General features: G+C 42.8%; 1 protein-coding gene across 2 annotated transcripts in view; it reads right to left on the reverse strand.

Annotated features, from left to right (window-relative positions):
• The window catches only part of kdm4b (lysine demethylase 4B), a 210,919-nt gene that overhangs the window by 121,954 nt on the left and 61,868 nt on the right, over positions 1 to 27,097 (reverse strand). For both annotated transcript variants that reach the window (XM_008122219.3, XM_016998043.2), the window contains exon 6: positions 7,697 to 7,800. In XM_008122219.3, coding sequence (XP_008120426.1) covers positions 7,697 to 7,800 — 104 coding nt within the window. The remainder of the gene's footprint in view (positions 1 to 7,696; positions 7,801 to 27,097) is intronic.

Below are 27,097 nucleotides of genomic sequence, written 5' to 3' on the forward strand. Positions count from 1 at the left end.
TTCTTTCCAAAAGTAAACAGCGTTACCGAGATTTACAAACGCCCTGGTGCAAAGCCTGCGAGGAATGCCAATGAGGAGCGACTGGGTTTCCATTTCACCATGGGAAGGGATGCTACAAGTATAAGACTTGTATGGAAGAGAGGTTCCCCTTCTTGTTTTATTTCACTATTAAAGCCTCGGAAAAAAGAGATACTGGGGAAGGATACCGGGGATACTGGTTTGTTCAGTAGACTCTCCTCTACAGTTTCATTTGGCGGGAAGCTTTAGCATTGAATGGTTGTGTTGTTAAAGTGCGGAGGTGGGAAAAAGGCATAATTTGTCTTTGAATGTTATGTATAGTGTTTGGAGTAGGCGAACTACAATTCACAGAATCGTGGGTCAATCCTCCCCGAACCCTGCCATTATTCAACGTTGGCCATTTTGGGTCTGTGTACCAAGTGTGGTCCGGATCCGTCGTTGGCTGGATTCAGTGCTCTTTGGATGAGGAACTACAACTCCCAGAATCAAGGTCCATTCCCACAAACCCCTGCAGTGTGTTCAGTTGGTCATGAGGATTCTCTGTGCGAAGTTTGGTCCTGGTCCATTGTCGGTGTGGGTCAGTTTCTCTGGATGCGGGTGAACTATAACTCCCTTTCCCCCAAACTTGTCCAATATGTTCTATTGGTTATGGGGGCTCTGTGTGCCAAGTTTGGTCCTGGTCCATCATCGGTGGGGTTCAAAGTGTTGGGAATTGACGAGCCGTTAAGCTCTAATCACCCCCTTTATGAGGTAAATTCCCATTAAAATAGCAGAGTAAAAAATGCAGCAGTGAGACTTATGCGGTGTGAGTTTTGGAAGGCCTCTGTGTCTTCAGGAAGGCAAAGGAATGCAAATTTAGCTTTAAAGTTTAAAAGCATTTATTGAGGTAAAAAGAAATCCATTGATGGATAGAAAAGGTTTGGAGCTAACTAGCTAATCTATCCTGTTCTAATACACATAGACGGATCAAAATAACAAAGATATAGATAGCTACATCTTGACTATAAAAGCGGACAGAATGCGTCCTCTCTCTGGAACAAAGCAGGAAGCAAGAATGGCGACCAAGCCTCCTGGGTCGCTTCTTCTCTAGGGCTATAAACATTCCAAAAGGCCAAATTGGGGGAAGTTATGTCAAAGCCCTAGGAGAGATCACATTTCTAAAGCATCAAAGGGTGGGGTTGACCTAAACAGGACATGAGGGAGGAAACAATAGTAAAACGTAATCAAAGCATGCATGGAACTGAAGAAGGTGTCCCTAACTCTTTTTCTAGAAACTTAAGCAGTACAGGATGACATTTTTCCAACATGAAGTGCTCATTCATTGCAGGTAAACTATAAATCCCAGTACCTACTTGTAATGAAGTGTGTTTTTTTCATTTACAGATGCCATGTTTAACTGTGTTTTAAAAAGAGTTAATATTTCAGTTACTCTGCACCATGAGTTCATTGCCACTGAGAAGGGGGCGGAGCCAACTGGTTTAGCTGAAGAGAGAGTAGAATTTGGAAGGAAACTCAGTCTGTGGTCAGGGAACCACGGGGAAGGTTGATTTTAGAGTCTGGGCTCTGGTGAAGCTCAGGGAAGGCTGATCCTGGTTGAAGGGATCAAGGGAGACTCAATTGGTCATTTTGAGTCTATTTAAAATAAGTTTGGTGACTTATTTTAAGGTAGTCTGTGTTCTGTTGAAGCACAGGGAAGGCTGATTCTCAGTTGGAGAATCGGGGTGGCTCAAAGGTTGGATTTTGAGTCAAGTTTAGAATAAGTTTGGTGACTTATTTTAAGGTAGTCTGTTTCCAGATAAGGAACAGATAGTCTGTGACTGAAATTCATAGGGTGACTGCAGTTTAGAGTAGTAAAGAAAGAAGTGACATTTTAAGAAGTTTGAATCACCTCAATCTAGCTTTGCAACTGTCAATCAAAGTGCCTCTAAGTGAGAATTGTAACCATTAAGCTTGTGCCTCAATAAACGTGTTATTGTTCTCTCAAACATCTCAGTCTCTGTCATATATACACACATCAAGAATAAACAAGAAGAAGAAAGAAGAAACATAAAATTTTAAAAGTCTAAGTAGCCAGTGGCTAAATCTTCCAATAGTGGTGGCAAGAGTTGATAATCCCCTTAACATCTGGTGGCCGCATTATAAACATTTTTACCTCTGGTGGCAGTGTAAATAAATATCTTTAATAACCGGTGGTAGCAGATATAAAATATATAATAATTAATTAATCTCCGCAATCGGTGTCAGAGGTGGGATTTTTAAAAAAGATTTCTCCCCTTTCCTGACATCTTTACACTACTACTCCCAAATGTCCGGGCCAATTGCCTTCCAAAGCCACCAGTATTCAAATCTGGGCATATCGGGTCTGCATGGCAAGTTTGGCCCAGAGTTATCATTGCAATAAAAAGAACCTACAATCATAGAATCATAGAAACTATGCTTTCAAATTATTGAAAAGTTATTCATAACACAGTTAACACAAAGAGATTCTGTTCTATGGATGTAGCATATCTTGATTGCAGTAAGGCCACTGACAAGGTCTTCTTGCAAACAAACTAGTAAAATATGAGCTGGACAAGGCTGCCGAGAAAGATTTTGATGGTGCTTTTCTTGCCTGCTGGAAGGGGGCTGGATTGGATGGCCCTGAGGGTCCCTTCCGATCCCATGATTCTATGCATAGGCTTCAACCAAAACGGTGTGCGAAGGTGGCAGCACGAACCCAGCCTGGGTTGTTCTGACTAATCCAAGGTCAGAGAAAAACAGGCAAACGCGGAGACATCTTCACAGGCGGAAGATGCAACGCCTTCCCTGTGAGTCAAAAGGCAAACGGTTTGTCTCTCCAAAGCGTTTGATGCTCCCCACACAGGCTCAGTCGAAGAGGATACTGAAACATCCTCTCCCTTTTGTAGTTGCCAGAAGAGCAGAGCGGGAGGCGAGGAGGATGTTGCCGAGGACAAAAGGAGGAGGCGACGAACCAAGGCTCAAGGAGCCCTAGTTGGAGGAATGAAAGCTCGGGCGGATCTTCTCCACCTCCGCAACAAAATGTCAGGGCAGAACAGAATCACAGGGGATGCTTTAGAGCTTGTTACCCATCTTCTCTTGACAAGGAGTCGCTGGAAAAAATGTGTGAGATGAGATCGGAGTGGGTGAGAGAGGCCAAGCTCCAGAAGATCGAAGGAGAAGGAAAGCTCATCAGTGGAACCCTGCGCAGATGGGGAAGCCTTAGCATTGAACGGTTGTATTGTTAAAGTGCGAAGTATGGAACCCTGCGCAGACGGGGAAGCCTTAGCATTGAACGGTTGTGTTGTTAAAGTACGAAGTATGGAACCCTGCGCAGACGGGGAAGCCTTAGCATTGAACGGTTGTATTGTTAAAGTGCGAAGTATGGAACCCTGCGCAGACAGGGAAGCCTTAGCATTGAACGGTTGTGTTGTTAAAGTGCGAAGTATGGAACCCTGCGCAGACAGGGAAGCCTTAGCATTGAACGGTTGTATTGTTAAAGTGCGAAGTATGGAACCCTGCGCAGACGGGGAAGCCTTAGCATTGAACGGTTGTGTTGTTAAAGTGCGAAGTATGGAACCCTGCGCAGACAGGGAAGCCTTAGCATTGAACGGTTGTGTTGTTAAAGTGCGAAGTATGGAACCCTGCGCAGACAGGGAAGCCTTAGCATTGAACGGTTGTATTGTTAAAGTGCGAAGTATGGAACCCTACGCAGGCAGGGAAGCCTTAGCATTGAACGGTTGTGTTGTTAAAGTGCGAAGTATGGAACCCTGCGCAGACGGGGAAGCCTTAGCATTGAACGGTTGTATTGTTAAAGTGCGAAGTATGGAACCCTGCGCAGACGGGGAAGCCTTAGCATTGAACGGTTGTGTTGTTAAAGTGCGAAGTATGGAACCCTGCGCAGACAGGGAAGCCTTAGCATTGAACGGTTGTATTGTTAAAGTGCGAAGTATGGAACCCTGCGCAGATGGGGAAGCCTTAGCATTGAACGGTTGTGTTGTTAAAGTGCGAAGTATGGAACCCTGCGCAGACAGGGAAGCCTTAGCATTGAACGGTTGTGTTGTTAAAGTGCGAAGTATGGAACCCTGCGCAGACTTAAGCAACATGCAGTCAGTGAATTCTTGACCGCAGAAGGTGTCACCCCAAAGGAGATTCATCCATGAATGCCAGCTGTTTATGGTGATTGTGTTGATGTGAGTTCTGTGCGTCGATGGGTGAGTAAATTTAGAGATGTTGAGGTGGGGACAAGTAAAGAGTTGGACATCTTGTAACAGCAACCACCGAGTTTCACAAGCAAAAGGTTGACAAGATTGATTCAGGACAATCGTTGTATCACTCAAGAGAGAAATTTCAAGCCTAATCAGCATTTCACAAGAACGTGTGGGTCACATTATTGCTTTGCTTGGCTATCGAAAGATCTGTGCACGATGGGTCCTGTGAGACGCCGGTTGCGGAAACAGAGTGTCGACTTCTTCCGTGATGGCTTCAGAAAACTTGTTCATCGTTGGCAGAAATGTATCCCATTGTCTGATGATGATGTGGAAAAGTGAATAGTGGTAGTTGAAGAGCACATTCTAAGGATTATTTCTACGTTTGATTTATTAAAATATTCTGATCCAATCCCAAGTAACGAAGGTGGAGGCATTACTTTTCATTCAACTCTTGTAATAATGGGAGGAGATGATCTTGCGCATTCCCCCAGACCTCTTGGCGGCCTTTGATGCCATCAAACACAGACTGGCTGTCCAAAACAGAAATTACTGGCACAATACTACAGGTCTCAGGTTCAAATCCCGGGAGCGGAGTGAGCTCCCGCTGTTAGCCCCAGCTTCTGCCAACCTAGCAGTTTGAAAACATGCAAATGTGAGTAGATCAATAGGTAAGGTAACAGCGCTCCATGCAGTCATGCCAATGGCCACATGACCTTGGAGGTGTCTACGGAAAACGCCAACTCTTCGGCTTAGAAATTGAGACGAGCACCAACACCCAGAGTCAGACATGACTGGACTTAATGTCAGGGGGAACTTTTATCTTACTAAAGTTTCTATTGAGATAGGTCTTACCAGAAGATGCTCTGTGGAAGACAACTCTCCACAACAACAGCTATGCTACAAGACGCTATTTTCTCCCTTGCACTGTTATACAGCCACACAAAACCCTATCGCACAGCAGCCCTGATCCGTCACAAATCGACATCTAAGAATCGAAAACAAGATTTTTCCGCACCATCGATAATAGCACCCCTTCAGAGCTTGGAGCCCGAAGGATCGTGCGGCCCGTTCAAATCCTAACCGCCTCGTTCTCAAAGATTAAAGCAAACATCTCCTGCACAAGTCAAATATCTCCAGCGAGTTCATCTTTCAAATACGTGCACGCTGTTTGCAAATTATCTTGTTTGAAAATTCCATTCATCGCAGGAGGAGCAAAACGAGGCAGCAGCCTCTGGAGCAGCAAATTGAACGAGTCCGCCGTTCCGTCACGGCGCAGGAGCCAGGAGACCCAGATTGGTTTGACTTCCGTTTCGTTCACTTTGCTTCGAAAGCCACCGGGCATTACAAAGGAACTGGGTGTTTTCTTAAGGGATTTTTCACCCCATTCCACAGCTGCAAAGACACTCCAAGCAGTTTACACATTTCTCATTTGCCCTCGGGTTTACAATGTACGCAAGATCATTAAAAATAACATCAATCAATCAATCTATATATATATATAAAAGGGTAATGAAATTTCGGCCTAGGACAAAACAACAAAACTACACATCCCAGAAACACTAAACTTGGCAGCACAACCCCTCATCCATGCCTCTACGTTCATGCAACAAAAAGGAAAATAAAGTCCTAATTTGAGGGAGATGAATAATTGTTTTTATCCAATTGCTGCCAATTAGAAGGCTAAGCTCCGCCCACTTGGTCTCCTAGCAACCCACTCAGTCCAGGGAACAGGCAGAGTTAGGCCTCACTTAGGCCTCTTCCACACTGTCTATAAAATACAGATTATCTGATTTGAACTGGATTATATGGCAGTGTAAAAGGGGCCCCTGATGGCACAGTGTATTAAAGCACTGAGCTGCTGAACTTGTGGACCAAAAGGTCCCAGGTTCAAATCCTAGGAGCGGATTCTTCTGTATGAAGAATAAAAAAAAATGTAAAAAAAAATCCTATGAGCGGAGTGTGCGCCCGCTGTTAGCCCCAGCTCCTGCCAACCTAGCAGTTCGAAAACATGCCAATGTGAGTAGATCAATACGTACCGCTCTGGCAGGAAGGTAACGGCGCTCCATGCAGTCATGCCAATGGCCACATGACCTTGGAGGAGTCTACGGACAACGTAGCTTAGAAATGGAGATGAGCACCAACCCCCAGAGTCAGACACGACTGGATTTAATGTCAGGCGAAAACCTTTACCCTTTACCTTAACTACCACGAATTCCTCAATATTTTATTTCCCATACCACCAGACTTCGCCACAGCAAAGCGTGGCCAGGCACCGCTAGTCTATATATATAAAAGGAGAATGGCATCGCTCCACCGGGCAAAACAACAAAATTAATGGCCCCCCAACCTAGAAAATTGACAACACAACCCCTCATCCACGTCTCTACGTTCTTACAAACGAACTACACATCTCTAACCTCCATGGGGCCAAAAAAACCCCCAAAACCCAGAATACACCCCTTTGTGACCCACCTTGATTGACACTAAACAGCCTTGCAGTTTCAAAGCCAGGCTGCCTCCTAGGCCACAGCAAAAACCAAAAGAAAAACCACCACTTCAGTGTGAATTTTAAACCATTGTGTAGAAGGGGCCTCATATAATCCTGTTCCAGGCAAATTATATAAAATTATCAATATAATGTATAATAATTACTGTGCTCTAATAATAATACACAACAATATAATCTCTAAAATCATGACACTAAATAAACAACAACACTCAGAACACAGGGGAATTCCACACAGGAAACAACCAGGCCCAGCTAACACCTCCCAACAAAGGATTCCCTCATGCAGGAAGCAGCCAGGCTTGGAAGCTACAAGACCATTGTAGTGAGACTCTACTGTAAATGTAATCATACCAATAATAATAGAGAAAAATAATAAATGTACTATATATTCTTGAGTATAAGCTGACCCAAATATAAGACAACCAGGACCTTCATAAGCCGAGGGGGGCTTTTTCAGTCTTAAAAAATTGGCTGAAAAACTAGTCTTATACTCGAGTATATACAGTATATATTATTATATTGTTATATTGAAATAGCAGACAAGATGGAATAATGTCTTCCTTGCCCCCTTCTTCCTTCCAGTGGGACTTGTCTAAAGCCAGTCCGGGCCTGGAATGTTTCAGGATTCATGATTTCAACAATATATATCTGCACCATCTTTCTAATGTTTCTCAAAGCGATTCACAAACATCCATTCAAACGTGCACCTTGGAAGTACATCATTAAAGTTACCTTCCTCCCACAGCCAAGATTTAATCCTAGCTCTGGACCTTACTACTGGGAGAAAAGAAGAAGAAGAAAAAACCTCTCATGGTTTAAACAGATAGCAGAGTACTTTGCATAACAATGCGCTGGAGGATTAAGTGCCAGGCATCTCAGGCTGCCTGCCTTCCCCACAGACAGACCAACTTTGTTTGAAAGCTTAATGGAGGTTTTCGTGCAAAAGGTTTGCTGTGCCTACCCGGTCAAAGGGGATGCCGTATTTCTTCAAGATGGAGGGCGAAATCAGAGTCATTTTGTGCCGGAGGAAGGCGTCGCAACCTTGAGAGCTCCCTGGGAAGAATCCTGAAAGAAGACAGAGAAGGAAAAAACATCTATATATATATAAAAGGGTAATGAAATTTCGGCCTAAGACAAAACAACAAAACTACACATCCCAGAAACACTAAACTTGGCAGCACAGCCCCTCATCCATGCCGCTACGTTCATACAACAAAAAGAAAAGAAAAATAAAGTCCTAATTAGAGGGAGAGGAATAATTGTTTTTATCCAATTGCTGCCAGTTAGAAGGCTAAGCTCCGCCCACTTGGTCTCCTAGCAACGCACTCAGCCCAGGGGACAGGCAGAATTAGGCCTCACTTAGGCCTCTTCCACACTGCCTATCAAATACAGATTATCAGATTTTAACTGGATTATATGACAGTGTAGACTCAAGGCCCTTCCACACAGCTATATAACCCATTTATCTATATATATAAAAGAGTGATGGCATCAGGGCAGCGGACAAAACAACAAAACTACAGGCCCCCCAACCTCAAAATTTGACAACACAACCCATCATCCACGGCTCTAGGTTGATACAACAAAAAGAAAAGAAAAATAAAGTCCTAATTACAGGGAGATGAGTAATAGTTTTTATCCAATTGCTGCCAGTTTGAAGGCTAAGCTCCACCCACTAGCAACCTATTCAGCCCAGGGGACAGGCACAGTTAGGCCTCACTTAGGCCTTTTCCACAGATTATCAGATTTTAACTGGATTATATGGCAGTGTAGACTCAAGGCCCTTCCAAACAGCTATATAACCCATTTAGAATGCTTTGAACTGGATTATCTTGACTCCACACTGCCATATAATCCACTTCAGTGTGCATACTAAACATAAAGACAACCATACAACAGACATTCAAAACCACCACTACCTCAACAATTTCACACCCGCACCACCAGACAACGCCAGAGCAACACGTGGCCGGGCAAAGCTAGTAATCTTATATTACCTGCTTTGAACTGGATTATCTTGAGTCCACACTGCCATATAATCCACTTCAGTATATATAATCCACTACAGCTGTGTAGAAGGGGCCTCATATAATCCAGTTCTATTTATTTATTTCCAACATTTATATCCCGCCCTTCTCACCCGAAGGGACTCAGTTCTAAGCAGATAATATAAGATTATAAATATAATATGTAATAATTACTGTGATATAATAATACAGAACAATATAATCTCTAAAATCAGGACAGTAAATAAAAAACAACACTCTGAAAGCATAAGCCACAACAACGCGTGGCCGGGCAAAGCTAGTGTCTATATATATTTTTGTGTTCATTTCCCCCCTGTAATATTTGCAAGCCCTATATATAGGTAGGTAAGAAGATATTCATATCTATCTAGACATGTCTATATATATTTGTGTGTTCACTTCTCCCCTGTAATATTTGCAAGTCCTATATATAGGTAGGTAAGAATATATTCATATGTCTATATATATTTGTGTGTTCATTTCCCCCCTGTAATATTTGCAAGCCCTATATATAGGTAGGTAAGAATATATTCATATCTATCCAGACATCTCTCTTTATATAGATATTTGTAGAGACTTGCAAACATATGAGGGTAAATTCATATATAAAAATAATGTATATATATTACTATATATACTCGAGTATAAGCCGACCCGAATATAAGCCGAGGCACCTAATTTTACCACAAAAAACTGGGATAACTTATTGACTCGAGTATAAGCCAAAGGTGAGAAATGCAGCAGCTACGGGTCAATTTCAAAATAAAAATAGATACCAATAATATTTCATTAATTGAGGCATCAGTAGGTTAAATGTTTTTGAATATTTACCGTATTTCAAAGAAAAACAATAAACTAGCTCTATAAGTGGAAAAGTAGGGGCAACAAAAATATGGTATCAACAATAACCTAATAATAATAATAATAATAATAATAATAATAATAGCAATAATAATAATAATAATAATAATAATAATAATAATAAAAACTTCATTTGGATCCCACCCTATCTCCCCGTGGGGACTCAGGCCGGCTTCCAACATAGTAAGAGGCAAACATTCAATGTTTATATAAACAATGCAGAGTTAGATATAGATCTATAATTATAGATACTAATTTCACATATGCATTTCCCCTGAAACGTATGCAAATCCCCCCTCTCTCTGTGTGTGCATTTCCCCTACAATATTTGCAAGCCCTATATATATATATATATATATATATATATATATATATATATATTCATATCTATCTAGACATGTCAATAGATATTTGTGTATTCATTTCCCCTGTAATATTTGCAAGCCCTATATATATATATATTCATATCTATCTAGACATGTCTATATATATATATATATATATATATATATATATATATATATTTGTGTGTTCATTTTCCCCCTGTAATATTTGCAAGCCCTATATATAGGTAGGTAAGAATATATTCATACCTATCCAGACATCTGTCTTTATATAGATATTTGCAGAGACTTGTAAACATATGAGGGTAAATTCATATATAAAAATAATGTATATGTATGGCTACAGATACACAGGTACATAGGTCTATATGTATAAAGGATTTGCAAAGACCTGCAAACATATGAAGGGAAATTCATATATAAAATTAATGTATATAGATAGATACACACATAAAGGTACATCTCATAGCAATCCCCTCGGCCACAATGGCACCGGGGTACAGCCAGGGTTCAGGCTTTTGAGGCTGCAAGGCTTTTCACTGCTATTCCACCTGGCCAACCAAGCATTCCCATAAGCCACAGCAACGCGTGGGCGGGCACAGCTAGTTGTTTATATAAAAACAAACAGAGTGAACTATTGTACTTGATCTTATACCAATCTGGTGTTCCCAAAGCATTCAAATACATGTCTGTTTACATTAAAAGGTACATAGCAGTAACTTTATATTAACTTTGGTTTTCATGTTCTCAAAAGAAAAGATCTGACTGGCGCTCAGGGCATCGCCTTCCCTTGGCAGAACACTGTCACACAAAGCAATCATCAAAAGTACACTATTTTCTGCCATAGGCAATCAAGCACAGAGATGGTGCCAACATTTTTTATTCATGACAGTCACAGTGCGGCTCGCAAATGAATTATAACGTAAGCCTAATAAGTCTTATTCATTGTAGCGTTCGTTCCATTTGTTAACCATCCCAAGGAATTTGTCGAGATGTATGTTAATCTATGCCTTTTATGGTAACAAACCAGGCGAGCGGCCAAAACGAGGCCTTAGTTCTCCAGGCTGAAGAAGGAAAAGGATTGGGACAGTGACTCAGCTGAATTCAAACTACATGGCACTTTTGTCCTCATCCCCATCGTCACTGGGAATTCACGCATCTCCACATCTCCATTCTCCTCCAACTCAGAAGATTCCCAAAACTTCCAGAGTTGGCTTTAAGAAGCTTCACAATTGATGATGGGCCCATGCTATTTGTGCCTCATGTATGAAGATCAGTCTGTCAACTCTTTGAAGACGATCTCAAGTAAGAGGTCTCCTTATTTGCTTACTGAAGACTTTCTCAGTGATGAAACCTTGCTCTTTTCTTACTGAAGACTATCTCAGGTATGAGGCCTTCTTCTTTTCTTACTGTAGACCATCTCAGTTATGAGGACTTCCTCTTATCTTACTGAAGACCATCTCAACTATGAAACCTTGCTCATTTCTTACTGAAGACCATTTCAGGTAAGAGGCCTTCCGCTTTTCTTACTGTAGACCAGGGCTCCCCAAACTTTTTTAACAGGGGGCGAGTTCACAATCCCTCAGTCCGTTGGAGGGCCGGACTATAGTTTTTTTTAAAAAAAAACTATGAACAAATTCCCATGCACATTGCACATATCTTATTTTGAAGTAAACAAACAAAAACAAAATGGGAACAAATACAGCTTTAATGTTAATAATAATCATAATAAAAATAATAAAGAGGGTTGGAAGAGATCCCTTGGGCCATTTAGTCCAACCCCCTTCTACCTTTATGCACCAAAAGCACCCCTAACAGATGGCCACCCAACCTCAATGTTGTTAATAATAATAATAATAATAATAATAATAATAATAATAATAATAATAATAATAATAATAAATCACACAGTCCTAAATGCTTGGGAAGTGTTCAACTTGTGATTTTGTGATACGAAATCCAGCATATATACCTCATTTGCTGTGTTATACTGTGTCCTTCTATCAATAATAATAATAATAATAATAAAGAGGGTTGGAAGAGACCCCTTGGGTCATTTAGTCCAACCCCCTTCTGCCTTTGTGCACCAAAAGCACTAGCAAAGTACCCCCGGACAGATGGCCTCCCAGCCACAATGTTGTTAATAATAATAATAATAATAATAATAATAATAATAATAATAATAATAATAATATATCACACAGTCCTAAACGCTTGGGAAGTGGGGTTGTATGTTTTCCAGGCTGTATGTATGTGTTCAACTTGTGATTTTGTGATACGAAATCCAGCATATATATCTCGTTTGCTGTGTTATATTGTGTCTTTGTGTCAATAATAATAATAATAATAATAATAATAATAATAATAATAATAATAAAGAGGGTTGGAAGAGACCCCTTGGGCCATTTAGTCCAACCCCCTTCTGCCTTTGTGCATCAAAATCACTAGCAAAACACACCTTAATAATTAATAATTAATTAAATAATAATTAAAATACCAGTATAAACAAGCAAAGCTTTGGAAGTCGCGCACCAGGCTGCGCACACCATCCTTGGTGGAGGAGGAGGGAGCCGCTGCCGCATCGGGGGCCGGATAAATGGCTTCAATGGGCTGCATGTGGCCCCCGGGCCTTAGTTTGGGGACCCCTGCTGTAGACCATCTCAGGTATGAGGTCTTCCTCTTATCTTACTGAAGACCATCTCAACTATGAAACCTTCTGCTTTTCTTACTGTAGACCATCTCAGGTATGAGGTCTTCCTTTTTTCTTTTTCTTTTTTTTACTGAAGACCATCTCAGCTATGAAACCTTGCTATTTACTTACTGAAGATTATCTCAGGAATTATTCAGAAAATTGCATTGGATAGACCATATCAGCTTTAGTTTCTAATACAGAACATATGCCACCCAGTTGTCACCATCTGCTCGCCCACAGAAAACTGTATTTCATCATCTAGAGCTGATGTAGTCTATCCAATGCAATTTTCTGAATCAGCACCCCAAATAATCCAAAGAGCAGGCCAAAAAACAAAGACACCAAGGCACCACATGGAATGGCAAGGGGAGGAGGAGGAGAAGCAGCAGTCAGGAGGCTCATTGGACAAGTCAGCCTTTAAGGGATAGTCAGCTTCTGCCCTCCCCACATCCCCGTTGCCTTGGCATTATAGAAACTAGTTGTTCTCGTTGCAATGGTGTAGTAATGGTGAGGCCGCAGACCATATTTTAGTTCTTGGGGACCACTAGTGGTCCATGGACCACAGGTTGGGAACCACGACGTTAGTCGGAGATCCTACTTAGAGAAGGGAGTCAGAATCGATGGTCCATGAAGCCCTTCCAACTCTGTGTCGATCTGAATATATTGCAACAACTACAAAAGTGGTATCTTCTCAAATAGGTACAGTAGAGTCTCACTTATCCAACGTTCTGGATTATCCAACACATTTTTGTAGTCAATGTTTTCAATACGTCGTGACATTTTGGTGCTAAATTGGTAAATACAGTAATTACTACATAACATTACTGCGTATTGAACTACTTTTTCTGTCAAATTTGTTGTATAACATGATGTTTTGGTGCTTAATTTGTAAAATCATGACCTAATTTGATGTTTAATAGGCTTTTCCTTAATCCCTCTTTATTATCCAACATATTCACTTATCCGACATTCTGCCAGCCCGTTTATGTTGGATAAGTGAGACTCTACTGTATAAGCAAAACAATCTTGAGTATGATGAGTTAAAACCAGTATATTTGTATATCTGAATAGCAGTTATAAAGGCTGGGATAACCTTTTAGGTCTGTGAAAGCTGCTGCACAATAACTATCCACTTTGGCTGCCATTTCAGAAGACTTTGTCAGCCCAAAGATAATCAATATAAAACCTTTCAGGCCTCCGTGGTATTCTTTGTAAATCTGGATTAATAAAGCACTCCAAAGGTCTCAGTCGAAAGAGCAGTACCATAAAACGTTGTCCCACCGTTTCTACCAAGAAGAGCCATGACTTCAGCGAGGTGACAATGTATTTACCAATATTTCGGCCTTGCCCAGTTCTATCCTGACGCCATTATACACTTCTCTGCTGCATGGATTGAACCAACCGAGGCAGAAAGGGAGTGGGAGTGAAAGAACGAGGGGAGTAAAATACAAACCTAACACTTGAACAACAAAACACTAATTGATGCTACATAATGGAGGAGGTTTTTAAAAGTGCAAAGAATTACTGGCTCCTGGTAACTTTTCCTCCCGTACTAAAAGCATTTCAATTAGAATTATGAGCGCCTGCCACCCAGTTCATCGTCCTTCGCTGCAGTTCCTCTTTTTAATGCACAGTTTAAGTGGCTCTCATTAAAGCTCCTAATAAAGGAGCACATTTTAAGCGATTAGCACCAATAACGCGGCAATACATTAATGGTCCCTCGGCGGGCCCCGCAGCTCTCCCGGCGAGGCCATTTAGAGCTCGGCAATTCATTTTTCGGTATTAATCGGAAGCTTGTTCCATGTTCTGAGCGTCTCGGGAATGGTGGTACACCAGCAGGTAAGGTATTGGAGCTATTTGGGTGCTGCCGGGTGGCATCACCCAAGATCTTAACCAAGATCTTTGGGACTAGACCTTAACCTTCAGAAACATTGGGAGCATTGGGTCAAGCTTTAAACATCAGGTTATGCAAGTCGAGATGATCAGCAGTCCTCCTCCCACTCCTGCTGCTCCTCTCCTTTCTGCTGCTCCTTCCTCCTTCTCCTGCTCCTCATTCCTCCTCCCACTCTTCCTCCTACTCCTGTCCTTTCTTCTCCCTCCTCCCATAACCCTTCCTCCTGCTCCTCCTCCTCCCTCTCCTACTCCTCTTCCTTCTCCCACTCCTCCTCCCTTCTCTTACTGCTCCTGCTACTCTTCCTCCACCTCCCTCTTCCCACTCTTATTGCTCCTCCTCCTCTCCTGTTCCTCCTCCTCCTGCTACTCTTCTTCCCTTCCTCCTCCCACCTCCTGCTCCCTCCTCCCACTCATCTTCCAATGTCTCCCTCCTCCCACAACTGGTCCTCCTGCTCCTTCTCCTCCTCCTCCTGCTCCTCTTCCCTCTTCTCCCTCCTCCCACTGTTCTTCCTCCTCCTCCCTCCTCCCAGTCCTCCTCCTGCTCCTCTTCCTCCTTCTCTCTCCTCCTCCTCCTGCTACTCTTTCTCCCCTTCCTCCTCCCACTCCTCCAATGTCTCCCTCCTTCCACAACCCTTCCTCCTGCTCCTCCTCTCACCTCCTGTTCCGCCTCCTCCATCCTTCCATTCCTCCTGCTCCTGTTCCTTCTCCTCCCTCTTCCCACTCCTCCTTTCTTTCCTCCTCTCTCCCTCTCCTCCTCCTGCTCCTCTTCCTCCTTCTCCCTCCCCCCACTGTTCTTCCTCCTCCTCCCACTCCTACTCCTACTCCTCCTTCTCCATCTTCCCACTGTTCTTCCTCCTCCTCCCTCCTCCCAGTCCTCCTCCTGCTCCTCTTCCTCCTTCTCTCTCCTCCTCCTCCTGCTACTCTTTCTCCCCTTCCTCCTCCCACTCCTCCAATGTCTCCCTCCTTCCACAACCCTTCCTCCTGCTCCTCCTCTCACCTCCTGTTCCGCCTCCTCCATCCTTCCATTCCTCCTGCTCCTGTTCCTTCTCCTCCCTCTTCCCACTCCTCCTTTCTTTCCTCCTCTCTCCCTCTCCTCCTCCTGCTCCTCTTCCTCCTTCTCCCTCCCCCCACTGTTCTTCCTCCTCCTCCCACTCCTACTCCTACTCCTCCTTCTCCATCTTCCCACTGTTCTTCCTCCTCCTCCCTCCTCCCAGTCCTCCTCCTGCTCCTCTTCCTCCTTCTCTCTCCTCCTCCTCCTGCTACTCTTTCTCCCCTTCCTCCTCCCACTCCTCCAATGTCTCCCTCCTTCCACAACCCTTCCTCCTGCTCCTCCTCTCACCTCCTGTTCCGCCTCCTCCATCCTTCCATTCCTCCTGCTCCTGTTCCTTCTCCTCCCTCTTCCCACTCCTCCTTTCTTTCCTCCTCTCTCCCTCTCCTCCTCCTGCTCCTCTTCCTCCTTCTCCCTCCCCCCACTGTTCTTCCTCCTCCTCCCACTCCTACTCCTACTCCTCCTTCTCCATCTTCCCACTGTTCTTCCTCCTCCTCCCTCCTCCCAGTCCTCCTCCTGCTCCTCTTCCTCCTTCTCTCTCCTCCTCCTCCTGCTACTCTTTCTCCCCTTCCTCCTCCCACTCCTCCAATGTCTCCCTCCTTCCACAACCCTTCCTCCTGCTCCTCCTCTCACCTCCTGTTCCGCCTCCTCCATCCTTCCATTCCTCCTGCTCCTGTTCCTTCTCCTCCCTCTTCCCACTCCTCCTTTCTTTCCTCCTCTCTCCCTCTCCTCCTCCTGCTCCTCTTCCTCCTTCTCCCTCCCCCCACTGTTCTTCCTCCTCCTCCCACTCCTACTCCTACTCCTCCTTCTCCATCTTCCCACTGTTCTTCCTCCTCCTCCCTCCTCCCAGTCCTCCTCCTGCTCCTCTTCCTCCTTCTCTCTCCTCCTCCTCCTTCAACATGCTTCCTCCAAGCAACCTGTTACTATATCCCTCATGACACCATTAGATTCAATGATTCAACGATATATCGGACTGATGGGATCTATCTGTCCGAACTGGGCAACCAAATTTTCTTAGCAGATCTGCAGAAAGGAATTAGGGAAATTCTTTCGAATTTGGTGGTGGTCAGGAGCTAAATAGACATTTGCTCCTGAACTGTGGCGGAATGCTTAGGGGAATCTCTTATTTTGGTGTGCACCACAAGGCACCTCTGTTTTGGTGTTGGCCAGAGGCGTGAATCCTCGCTTAGGGTTTGTACAGCCCCGGTGAGGGTGAACGATTATGGCCTTGGAATGGGAGACTTTGACCTCATTTGTTTCGGAGGCAAAACTCTCCAACACATTCCCCTTTAGGTCATCCAGGTTTAGATATGCTGGGGACCTGGTGTTTCGCCCTAAATTCAAAAAGGGAACTTTTTTCATGCAACACACCTGTGGGCTACAGGGACCACACTAGTGTTTCCTGACACACAGTTTGAAAAGTTCTGAGTTAAACCATCCTTTAACTAACAAAAGGGACTAGTCCTTAACATAAATGTCAAGCCATATTTCTACAAACAACAACAATAACAACAACAACTTGGGTTGGAAGCCCAATTGCTTCTTGTGGCAAGATAATGGTTCCACGTAAGCAGGGGGAATTGTTGAAGTGGGAATGTATATAGAGTTGTTTAAATGTAATTGAGTCATGGTGGTACAATGTGTGCTGGATATTGCATCATACACTGTATGCTGCCTGCTATGCAAGTGTGTAAAGGGTTAAACTTGGATTGCATCAGACAGCAGAGGATGAGATAAATAGCCCTCTACTTCCTATCTCTGCCCTTTCCCGTGTGTGCCTGCGTGAGAGCTGTGTATCGTCTTGTGAGATTTCCGTTCGTAAGTAAACTTTTGATAAGATAACTGAAAACTGCAGCGTCATTATTTATCCAGAGCTCCTTCGTCAGAGACTTCTGCTGCGTGTGCCTAGCAAAGCCACTCTGATACACTCTTATATATAACCCACTGTCAAAAGAGTGTTCTAGCATCTGTGGTGGGTTCTGAATGGTATACAGGCTGAATATCTAGAAATTCCAAAATATCTCAAAATCCAGAATTATCCACGATGGCAATTGAGACAATAACATTCCTGCATTCTGATAGTTCCATGTACACCGACTTTGTTTCATTATCTAAAATATTGTGTACCTCCAGGATATGTATGCCAGTGTATGTGAAAAACAGAACTATTGTGTTTAGATTTGGACTGTTGTAGTACAGCCTGATGCTGATGGATTCACTGGTGGTTTAGAGAGAATTGTGGGATTTCCTGTGAGATTTCCTGGGGCACAAAGTGAGGAAGATTCAAGTAAGAGAAATGATGGTTCTCTCTGGGAAAAACCTGACTCAAAAAGTGTAGGGCCTCAAGGTCAGTTAGAGAAGCCAGAAACGGCAACATTAGATAAAAAGTTGGTTGATACGGAAGGCTCCCAGGGAAAAACACCTGGAGCTGCGAAGGTAAAAAAAAGTCTTTGTTGACAGATTACAGCAGAAAATAGGCAGTTCCGGTCAGAACGCTTATGTGGGAAAGTTGAGAGATTTCATGGGAAAAGAAATTACTTTATGGGTGTCTATTAATTGGCAAGTTGTTTATCTAAGAGTTAGTTCAGGCACCGTAGCGTTCAAGGGAGGAGCTAGGCCTGAGTTCCCTGGTTCTTGTTTCACGTCAAGCCTTGGTTTTGGATGTAAGTATCCTGTAAATTGTCCATATTCTTGTTTTTATATTCTTGTTCAAGTTTAACTAAGTATGCTGGTGGACTTCTGCTGTGCTTGTGACTTTCTGGCTATTTCTGGACTATATTATCCTGGGATTACTGCCTGACTATCATCTATTGATAACCCTTTTTTGGATTATACGTCTTCTTTCCTTATTCCTGTTTTTCTATATATTTTTGTGTGTCTTTACAATAAACTGTTTGCTTATACTTTGGACTCTTGTGTGGTGCTGTGGTCATAGGGGTTTCCAGGCCTGGGGTGCAACGTGGGCCCAGTTCCAAAGACATGTCATTACGTGTATAGCAAGTATTCCAAAATCTGAAGAAATCAGAACTACAAAACACTTCTGAATTTGGGATACTCAAGGATTTGAGATACTCAACCTGTCATAATGAAGCCTATGGAAATAAGTATACACATGTGGAGAAGTCATAGTTATTGTGTTTAATTTTGTCTGTTGGAGTATGTGTTTGTGTTTTAGTTGACAGTAGCTGGAACAGAAGCCATTTTGTTTCAATCCACAGTGGTGCTGTTACCATGGAGATGAAGCTGGCTAGCTCATGAGAGGGAGAAGTGGGCGGAGCCAAGGAAAGGAAAAAAGGGCAGTTTTAAAAAGAGAAACCAGAGTGTGAGAGAGTGTGTGAGTGTGGCTGGAGGCTTTTCAGTCAGGAAGGGCTGAGGAGACAGACCTGGCCAAGAATCTTTAGTCAAGGCAGACTAAAGGGAGCCTAGTGAAGATCTCTAGTTGAGAAAAGACTAGTGATCAGGGATTTGATCGGTATTAGATCAAATTATGAGATTTTATTGTAGTTGGGACATTGTCCACTAAGGAACTCAGCTGAGGTTAGAGTTCGCTGCGATTTGTATAATCAGTAGGAGAGTAAGAGTGGATTTACACCAAAGACTACTGTTGTGGTGGTTATAGAGTTATCAAACCACTTGTTTATTTAAAGTTCCATAAGTTAATCAATCAACCTGCAACCATAAGCTTTGTACGCAATAAACTTGTTGTTCTTTGTTAACAACTGACTCATTTCATTTCATCTGCATCTGTGGAGCCAAATTTCATCGGTAATCATTCAAAAGCCTCACGTTGGTGGCAGTTACCTGAATAAAACACCTAATTGGGGAGGAATAATAGTCATATTTACCTCCGAAAGGGAACCACAACACCAAAATCCCTAACTACAGAAACAGAGGCTGGGATCTTGGAATAAAGATCACCCCCTGTAATCCTTCCCCTCATATAAAGGTGATATTTATATATAATCTAGAGGGATTAAAAGATTCAAAATCCTCTCAGCAGTGGAAACAGCATTTACCATTTCCCTGCCTCACACCATCACACCACATCATCTTTGAAACATCACAACACACAACATGGTTTCAGTGTTGGGAATCCAAGAAAATGCTCCCAGTTCGAAGAAAGACCGATTGACTCAGAAATCAGTTTTTCTAGGGAAGGCAGCTTCCTCCCTTTCAATTTCACACAGGCATCCAAATTCTATATTTTAAAAAAAACCAACAAAACAAAGCGTACGCATATACCCTCTTATGGCCCATCAGGATTTATGGGGGTTTTATGCTTGGGTTTTATTTTTGTACAGCTTGACATATGACCAAGCGAGAACGTTCCGAATATAAAATTGTTTTGAAGCTCTCATTTTCCAGTCAGTGCTTTTCAATATGTTATTTCTATTTTATACCATGTCACTCGCGAGAATGACTCCCCGAGAGACAGGTGATGATGGCCTCCCTTAGTCAGGGGGCCCTCGTGCGTTTTTCTATTTATTTGGCACTATAATTTCTGCCCAATAACTGCCGGGACCACTTTCGGGGGACTTCTTCCCATAAAGGAAATGGCCAGTTAAGTCTGTCAATGAAAGGGCTCCAGACTTCTGACGGCTGGTGATGGGTTTGAAAAGACAGTTTTGTATGGAAAGTATTCATAGCTGCTACAAAACTCATAAAACAAAACTCTGTTGTCTACATCTTCTATATCTATACACATAATAAAAGTGAAAATATGTATGTATGTATGTATGTATGTGTGTGTGGTGTGTGGCTAGGGTGTCCCCAGACAAGCTCTCACTTCCACAAATAGCTATAGCTCCCAATACTCAGAAGACACCAATGGCTGGGATTTCTGGGAGTTGTAGGCCAAAACTCCTGCGGACCTACAAGTTAAGAACCACTGTTATAGAGAGTGCCATAAACATGTCCAAGAGTCCTGCCAATCTCCTCCACAAACACCATACCCAAGTGAATATAATCATAGATTTTCTGTTTTCCTCCACCACAGACATCCCAGTATTGAGGAGATAAGGCTGTATAGCAGTGATTCCCAAAGTGGGCACTACCGCCCCCTGGTGGGTGCTGCAGCGATCCAGGGGGGCGGTGATGGAACCTATTAGGGCACGGGGGCGGGGCCAGGGGAGGGGCTGAGACATGGCTGAGCACTGGAGGTGCCTGTTAAGACACATGGGGCAGAACTAGAGGAGTGGGTGTGGCTTCTTCCCAAGAGCCCGAGACAGGGCTGAGAATCTATACCTTTCCTGAGGCTCTTGTTGGGACACAGAGGGCGGAGCTAGGGAAGGGGGAGGGGCCACTTCCCAAGAGCCCGAGACAGGGCTGAGCATCTATACCTTTCCTGAAGCTCTTGTTGGGACATAGAGGGCGGAGCTAGGGAAGGGGGCGGGGCCACTTCCCAAGAGCCCGAGACAGGGCTGAGAATCTATACCTTTCCTGAAGCTCTTGTTGGGACATAGAGGGCGGAGCTAGGGAAGGGGGCGGGGCCACTTCCCAAGAGCCCGAGACAGGGCTGAGCCTCTATACCTTTCCTGAGGCTCTTCATGGGACACAGAGGGCGGAGCTAGGGAAGGGGGCGGGGCCACTTCCCAAGAGCCCGAGACAGGGCTGAGCATCTATACCTTTCCTGAGGCTCTTGTTGGGACATAGAGGGCGGAGCTAGGGAAGGGGGCGGGGCCACTTTCCAAGAGCCCGAGACAGGGCTGAGCCTCTATACCTTTCCTGAGGCTCTTGTTGGGACACAGAGGGCGGAGCTAGGGAAGGGGGCGGGGCCACTTCCCAAGAGCCCGAGACAGGGCTGAGCATCTATACCTTTCCTGAGGCTTTTGTTGGGACAGAGGGTGGAGCTAGGAAAGGGGGCGGGGCCACTTCCCAAGAGCCCGAGACAGGGCTGAGCCTCTATACCTTCCCTGAGGCTCTTGTTGGGACACAGAGGGCGGAGCTAGGGAAGGGGGCGGGGCCACTTCCCAAGAGCCCGAGACAGGGCTGAGCATCTATACTTCTCCTGAGAGGCCTTTTAGGACCAAAGGGCGGGGCTAGGGGCAGGGGCGGTTCCTCCACCCATGTAGACGACAGAATTGTATTTGATGGTTGATTGATATTATTAACTATTATAAATCCTCTGTTTTATATTGTATTTTGTTTTTATTTTGTTATATTTTGAATTGTATGTATGTTGTTTTTATCTGATTATGTTGTTCAGGCTCTGCCCTATGTAAGCTGCGCCGAGTCCCCTTGGGGAGATGGTGGCAGGGAATAAATAAAGTTGTTGTTGTTGTTGTTGTTGTTGTTGTTGTTATTTCCAAATTTGAACACTTGGCAGGGCTCTTGGAAATGTTCACGGTGCTCTCTATACTCTGCAATGTCTCCTTAGTATCTCCTGAGTAGTGGGAGCTATAGCTATTTGTGGAAGTGGGAGTCTGTCTGTGTAAGTAGACACCCCAACCACACACATACATACATATTTTCATTTTTATTACGTGTATAGATTGCTTCTATTTTGACCCACAGAGGGCAGAAGAATTTCATGAAGTCAATATAATAAAACGAGGGGAGTCAGGGGAGTACAAACGGACAGCCAGACCACAATATGGCCAGCCAAACTACTGTTATATGTGTGTGTGTGTATAGAGAGCAGGTGATTTCAATAATTATACTCTGCTATATCCACAATTATTGAACCTGTAAGCACTTCTGAAATGAGAAATGCTCCACAATCAATACGAGCGGTGTTTGCACTTAACAGATCAAACACAAATGAAAAAAGGCTTCCTGCGTTGTTAAGGGATTCCGCCGGCATCAAGAAAGCAAGGTAGTTTTCTCTTCTTTACAGAGTATATCCTTCTAAAGGCATACCAGTGAAACATTGCTTTTTCCAGGGCCAAGCATTGGAAGCAAAGTTGAGTTCTTCTTCTCCATGGCTCCAAATAGGGAATTGGATGTTTGAGTGGATGCTGTTGAGGTGCTCCAGGAACTTGCTGAGTTCTTCTTCTCCATGGCTTCAAATGGAGAATTGGATGTTGGGGTGGATGCTGTTGAGGTACTCAAGGATCTTGATGAGTTTTTCTTCTCCATGGCTCCAAATGGTGAATTGGATGTTTGGGTGGATGTTCTTGAGGTGCTCCAGGAACTTCTTGAGTTCGTCTTCTCCATGGCTCCAAATGGTGAAGGTGTCATCCACATGTCTGAGCCATATAGTGGGCTTTTTTGTTGCTGTTTCCAGGGCTTGTTTTTGGAAGTGTTCCATGTAGGAATTTGCTATGACCAATGGGGAGCCCTCTTAGCTCTTTGAACTAGACAAGGGTCAATTCCCTTTGTATGAATATTGACAAAAATATTCTGTGAGAGAGTCACCATTGGGTCATCCTTAGTCTGAAAAGACTTGAAAGCAAACAATAACAGAGTTGTTGTGTGTTTTCTGGGCTGTATGGCCATGTTCCAGAAGTATTCTCTCCTGACGTTTCACCCACATCTATGGCAGGCATCCTCAGAGGTTGTTTTGTTTTATGCCTTTTAATTTTATTTGTGTGTTTTTGTATTTGATACCACTGTATGCTTGTTTTCTATCTGTAAGCCGCCCCGAGTCCCTCTGAGGAGATGGTGGCGGGGTATAAAAATAAAATTATTATTATTATTATTATTATTATTATTATTATTATTATTATTATTATTATGAGGCATATACCTCACAACCTCTGAGGATGCCTGCCATAGATGTGGGCGAAACATCAGAAGAGAATACTTCTGGAACATGTCCATACAGCCCAGAAAACACACAACAACCCTGTGATTCCGGCCATGAAAGCCTTCGAGAACTCATCGAACAATAACAATATACTATAGTCTGCCGCCCTCAATAATCTGAGGGATCCTGAACTGGCCATCTGTTTAGAAAGTTTGAGGAGCTCTGCTTTATATTATCCAGTAATAAAGAAGTCAGACATCTTAATAACAAAACCATCACAGAAAGTTTTTTCCCATCCTCTCTTAAGACAACTGTGATAAAAATACTTCCTTCTCAGGTTTCAAACAGGAAAAAAAATCACTACAACCCCGCACTAGAATCAACCCACACAAGTGTCAAAGGGGACCTTACCATTTCTCACACCTTCACCCATTTCTGTTCACTCTAGAGTCAGTTTCACACTACGAAAAGCCCCGCTCAAAATAATGCACCTCATGCGCGTCGGCGCGGTGCTGACATTTTGCTTGGGTTGCTAGGCAGTGCGGGAACGCTTCCAACGCAACTGTCTCACGACTCAAGGAGCCCATTTGAACCGGCACTATTTTTATTCCAGGCAAAGATGGGTCCCCAAATTTCCTCCACAACCTAAAAACACAGGTACATACAGGCCACGGATTTGGGAGGGCTGCCACGGAGACAAGGAGGGTCAGAAGAAAGCCAAACCTACAGAGATCAAGCAGTTCATAATGCTAGATGTGAACCTTGGGGATTTATTTATTTTTCCAAAGAGAAACCCAGAATACACACAATATTATTACTTACTATCTTGGGTACCAGGTCTTGTTATAATTTTTAATTGTACAAAATGCATAAGACTGTTGGTGAATTCAACTCACATCATGCCAGGTTAACCCCCAGAAACTCCATCAGTACTTAAAAGTTTGTTATGTTTTAAAATATACATACTCAACGGCCTTAAAGGAAAGCTGGTACAAAAAATTTTTTTCAGGTGGTACATCACACCGGTAAAATTGGCAAAATTCAATAAGGGAAAGAATGGGGAGAAATGTTGGAAATGCAGGAAAGAAAAGGGGGATTTTTTTCACATGTGGTGGGGGCGTAAGAAGATTAAAAGGTTTTGGAGAATAATACATAAGGAAATGGAGATCATACTAGAAGAAAAAATTATGTTAAAACCAGAGTGCTTTCTATTAGGTTTAACGGACTTTTTTATGGATTCAAACACTGAAAAACTCTTTATATATATGACAAGCACAGCCAGAATGGTGATAGCGAAACTTTGGAAGACACCGGAAATACCATCATTAGAGCAATGGACATTGAAACTGATGGACATGCAAAATATGGACATACTAGCTGTGCCCGGCCACGCGTTGCTGTGGCAAAGTGGTGGTGGTATTGGTTAAAAATTGTTGTGTAATTTTTATTTGACATTATTTGTATTTTTTAATTAATTTTATTGTAAGTTATCTTTTTATTTATTATATTTTATTATTTTATTGTATTATTTTTAGTTATTTTCTGTTATTGTAGTATTTTATTGTATTAATCTTTTAGTGTTTTTAATTATTTTTTAGTCTTTTTTATTATTTTTTATTGGGTTGCTAGGAGACCAAGTTGGAGGAGCTTAGCCTTCTAACTGGCAGCAATTGGATAAAAGAAATTATTCCTCTCCCTCTAATTAGGACTTTATTTTTCTTTTCTTTTTGTTGTATCAACCTAGAGGCGTGGATGATGGGTTGTGTTGTCAAATTTCGAGGTTGGGGGGCCTGTAGTTTTGTTGTTTTGTGGGTCGCCGTGATGCCATCACTCTTTTATATACTGTATATAGATTAACGCAAATAATTTCACAAAAATCTCAAACGAGGTCAAAAACAGACTGGAGTAAACTAAGTAAATATTTAAAGGAAAAAAGGAATCTGGAAACATAGAGGGAATTGTTGCATAAGAGTAGACACTCTCAGGTTTTAAGTAAATTTGTTCAGAAAAACTGAAAAGTTAAGAAGCAAATTGCTGAGCAGGGGAGCTGGAAGGTAACACAGAGAAGAGGGAGGATTCTGGGGACAGGGGTTTTTTTTTCTTTCTTCTTAATTTTTTTTTATTATATCTGCCTCCTTCCCTTTTTTATGTATTGAAATAATTATAAATAAAATGTTAAAAAAGTTTGTTATGTTGGGCAAGTTTGCTCTAGATCAATGATGGGCAACCTTTTGCACTTGGTGTGTCAAAATTCACTTTAAAAACCTAGCATGACTTGTGTGGTGTATCACTTTGAGGGAAAAAAACATAGTTTCGCAATATGTATAGTTTAAATAAGAAAAAATGTATAATTGTAATATATAACTGTATTTAATAAATCAAAAACGATTTACTACCATTATTTCCATGTACAACAATCCATGGTACCCCTTGCAGTTTCCACGCTGATTTCTCTCTATTCTAGTTTCAATGTAGTCATGAATAATGAATATAATAATAATATTAATAATAATAAAATAGTAATAATATGATAATATACTACAATAATAATATAATAATAACAGAATGATATAATCTATATATATATATATATAAAAGGGTAATGAAATTTCGGCCTAGGACAAAACAACAAAACTACACATCCCAGAAACACTAAACTTGGCAGCACAACCCCTCATCCATGCCGATACGTTCATACAACAAAAAAGAAAAGAGAAAGAAAGTCCTAATTCGAGGGAGAGGAATAACTGTTTTTATCCAATTGCTGCCAGTTGGAAGGCTAAGCTCCGCCCACTTGGTCTCGGAGCAACCCACTCGGCCCAGGGGACAGGCAGAGTTAGGCCTCACTTAGGCCTCTTCCACACTGCCTATAAAATACAGATTATCTTATTTTAACTGGATTAGATGGCACTGTAGACTCAAGGCCCTTCCACACAGCTATATAACCCATTTATAATGGCCATATAATCCACTTCAGTGTGCATTTTATCCAGCTGTGTAGAAGGGGGCTCTTAGAAGGGGGCTTAATGTCAGGGGAAAACCTTTACCCTTGACCTTAACTACCACCAATTCCTCAATACTTTATTTCCCATACCACCAGACTTCGCCACAGCAACGCGTGGCCGGGCACAGCTAGTATATATATAAATGTAATGTGCATAATTCCCATGGAGTAAACAACAAAACCACTGGACCAAATCACACCACATTTGGCCACAAAAGACACAGTCATCCAATCAATCTGCATGCGGCAGCGTGTCAGCAAAAATGGCTAGCCATGTCAGTGCTGACACGTGTGTCATAGGCTGGCCATCACTGCTCTAGATACATCATGGGTTGGGCTTAGTGTGCTCTCTGGCTGTAGGGTAAACTACAACTCCCACTGTGGTGAATCAGTTTCTCAAACCCTGCCAATAGGTTGAGTCATGGGGGTTCTGTGTGCCAATTTTGGACCAGGTCCATCATCAGTGGAGGTCCCAGTTTATCTAGTTATGAGTGAACTACAGCTCCCAGAGAGGAAGGTTAGCTCCCCTCAAACCCCTCCACTATGCATGCCAAGTTTGGTCCAGTTTCATCATTGTTTAGATTCATAGTATTCTCAGGATGTAGATGAACTACAACTCCTATAAATCCCTCCACTTCCAGTATTTTTTGTTGGTTACATGGGTTGTGTGTGCCAAGTTTGTTCCACTTGGTGGAGTTCGGAATGCTCTTGTTGTTGTTGTTGTATGCCTTCGAGTCATTTCAGGCTCAGGCCAACCCTCAGTCTATAAAGTTTAGGACCAGATAAAGAACCTTGGAGGGCGGCAT

This window comes from Anolis carolinensis, unplaced genomic scaffold (assembly GCF_035594765.1).
Source record: "Anolis carolinensis isolate JA03-04 unplaced genomic scaffold, rAnoCar3.1.pri scaffold_7, whole genome shotgun sequence".
Classification (NCBI taxonomy): domain Eukaryota; kingdom Metazoa; phylum Chordata; class Lepidosauria; order Squamata; family Dactyloidae; genus Anolis; species Anolis carolinensis.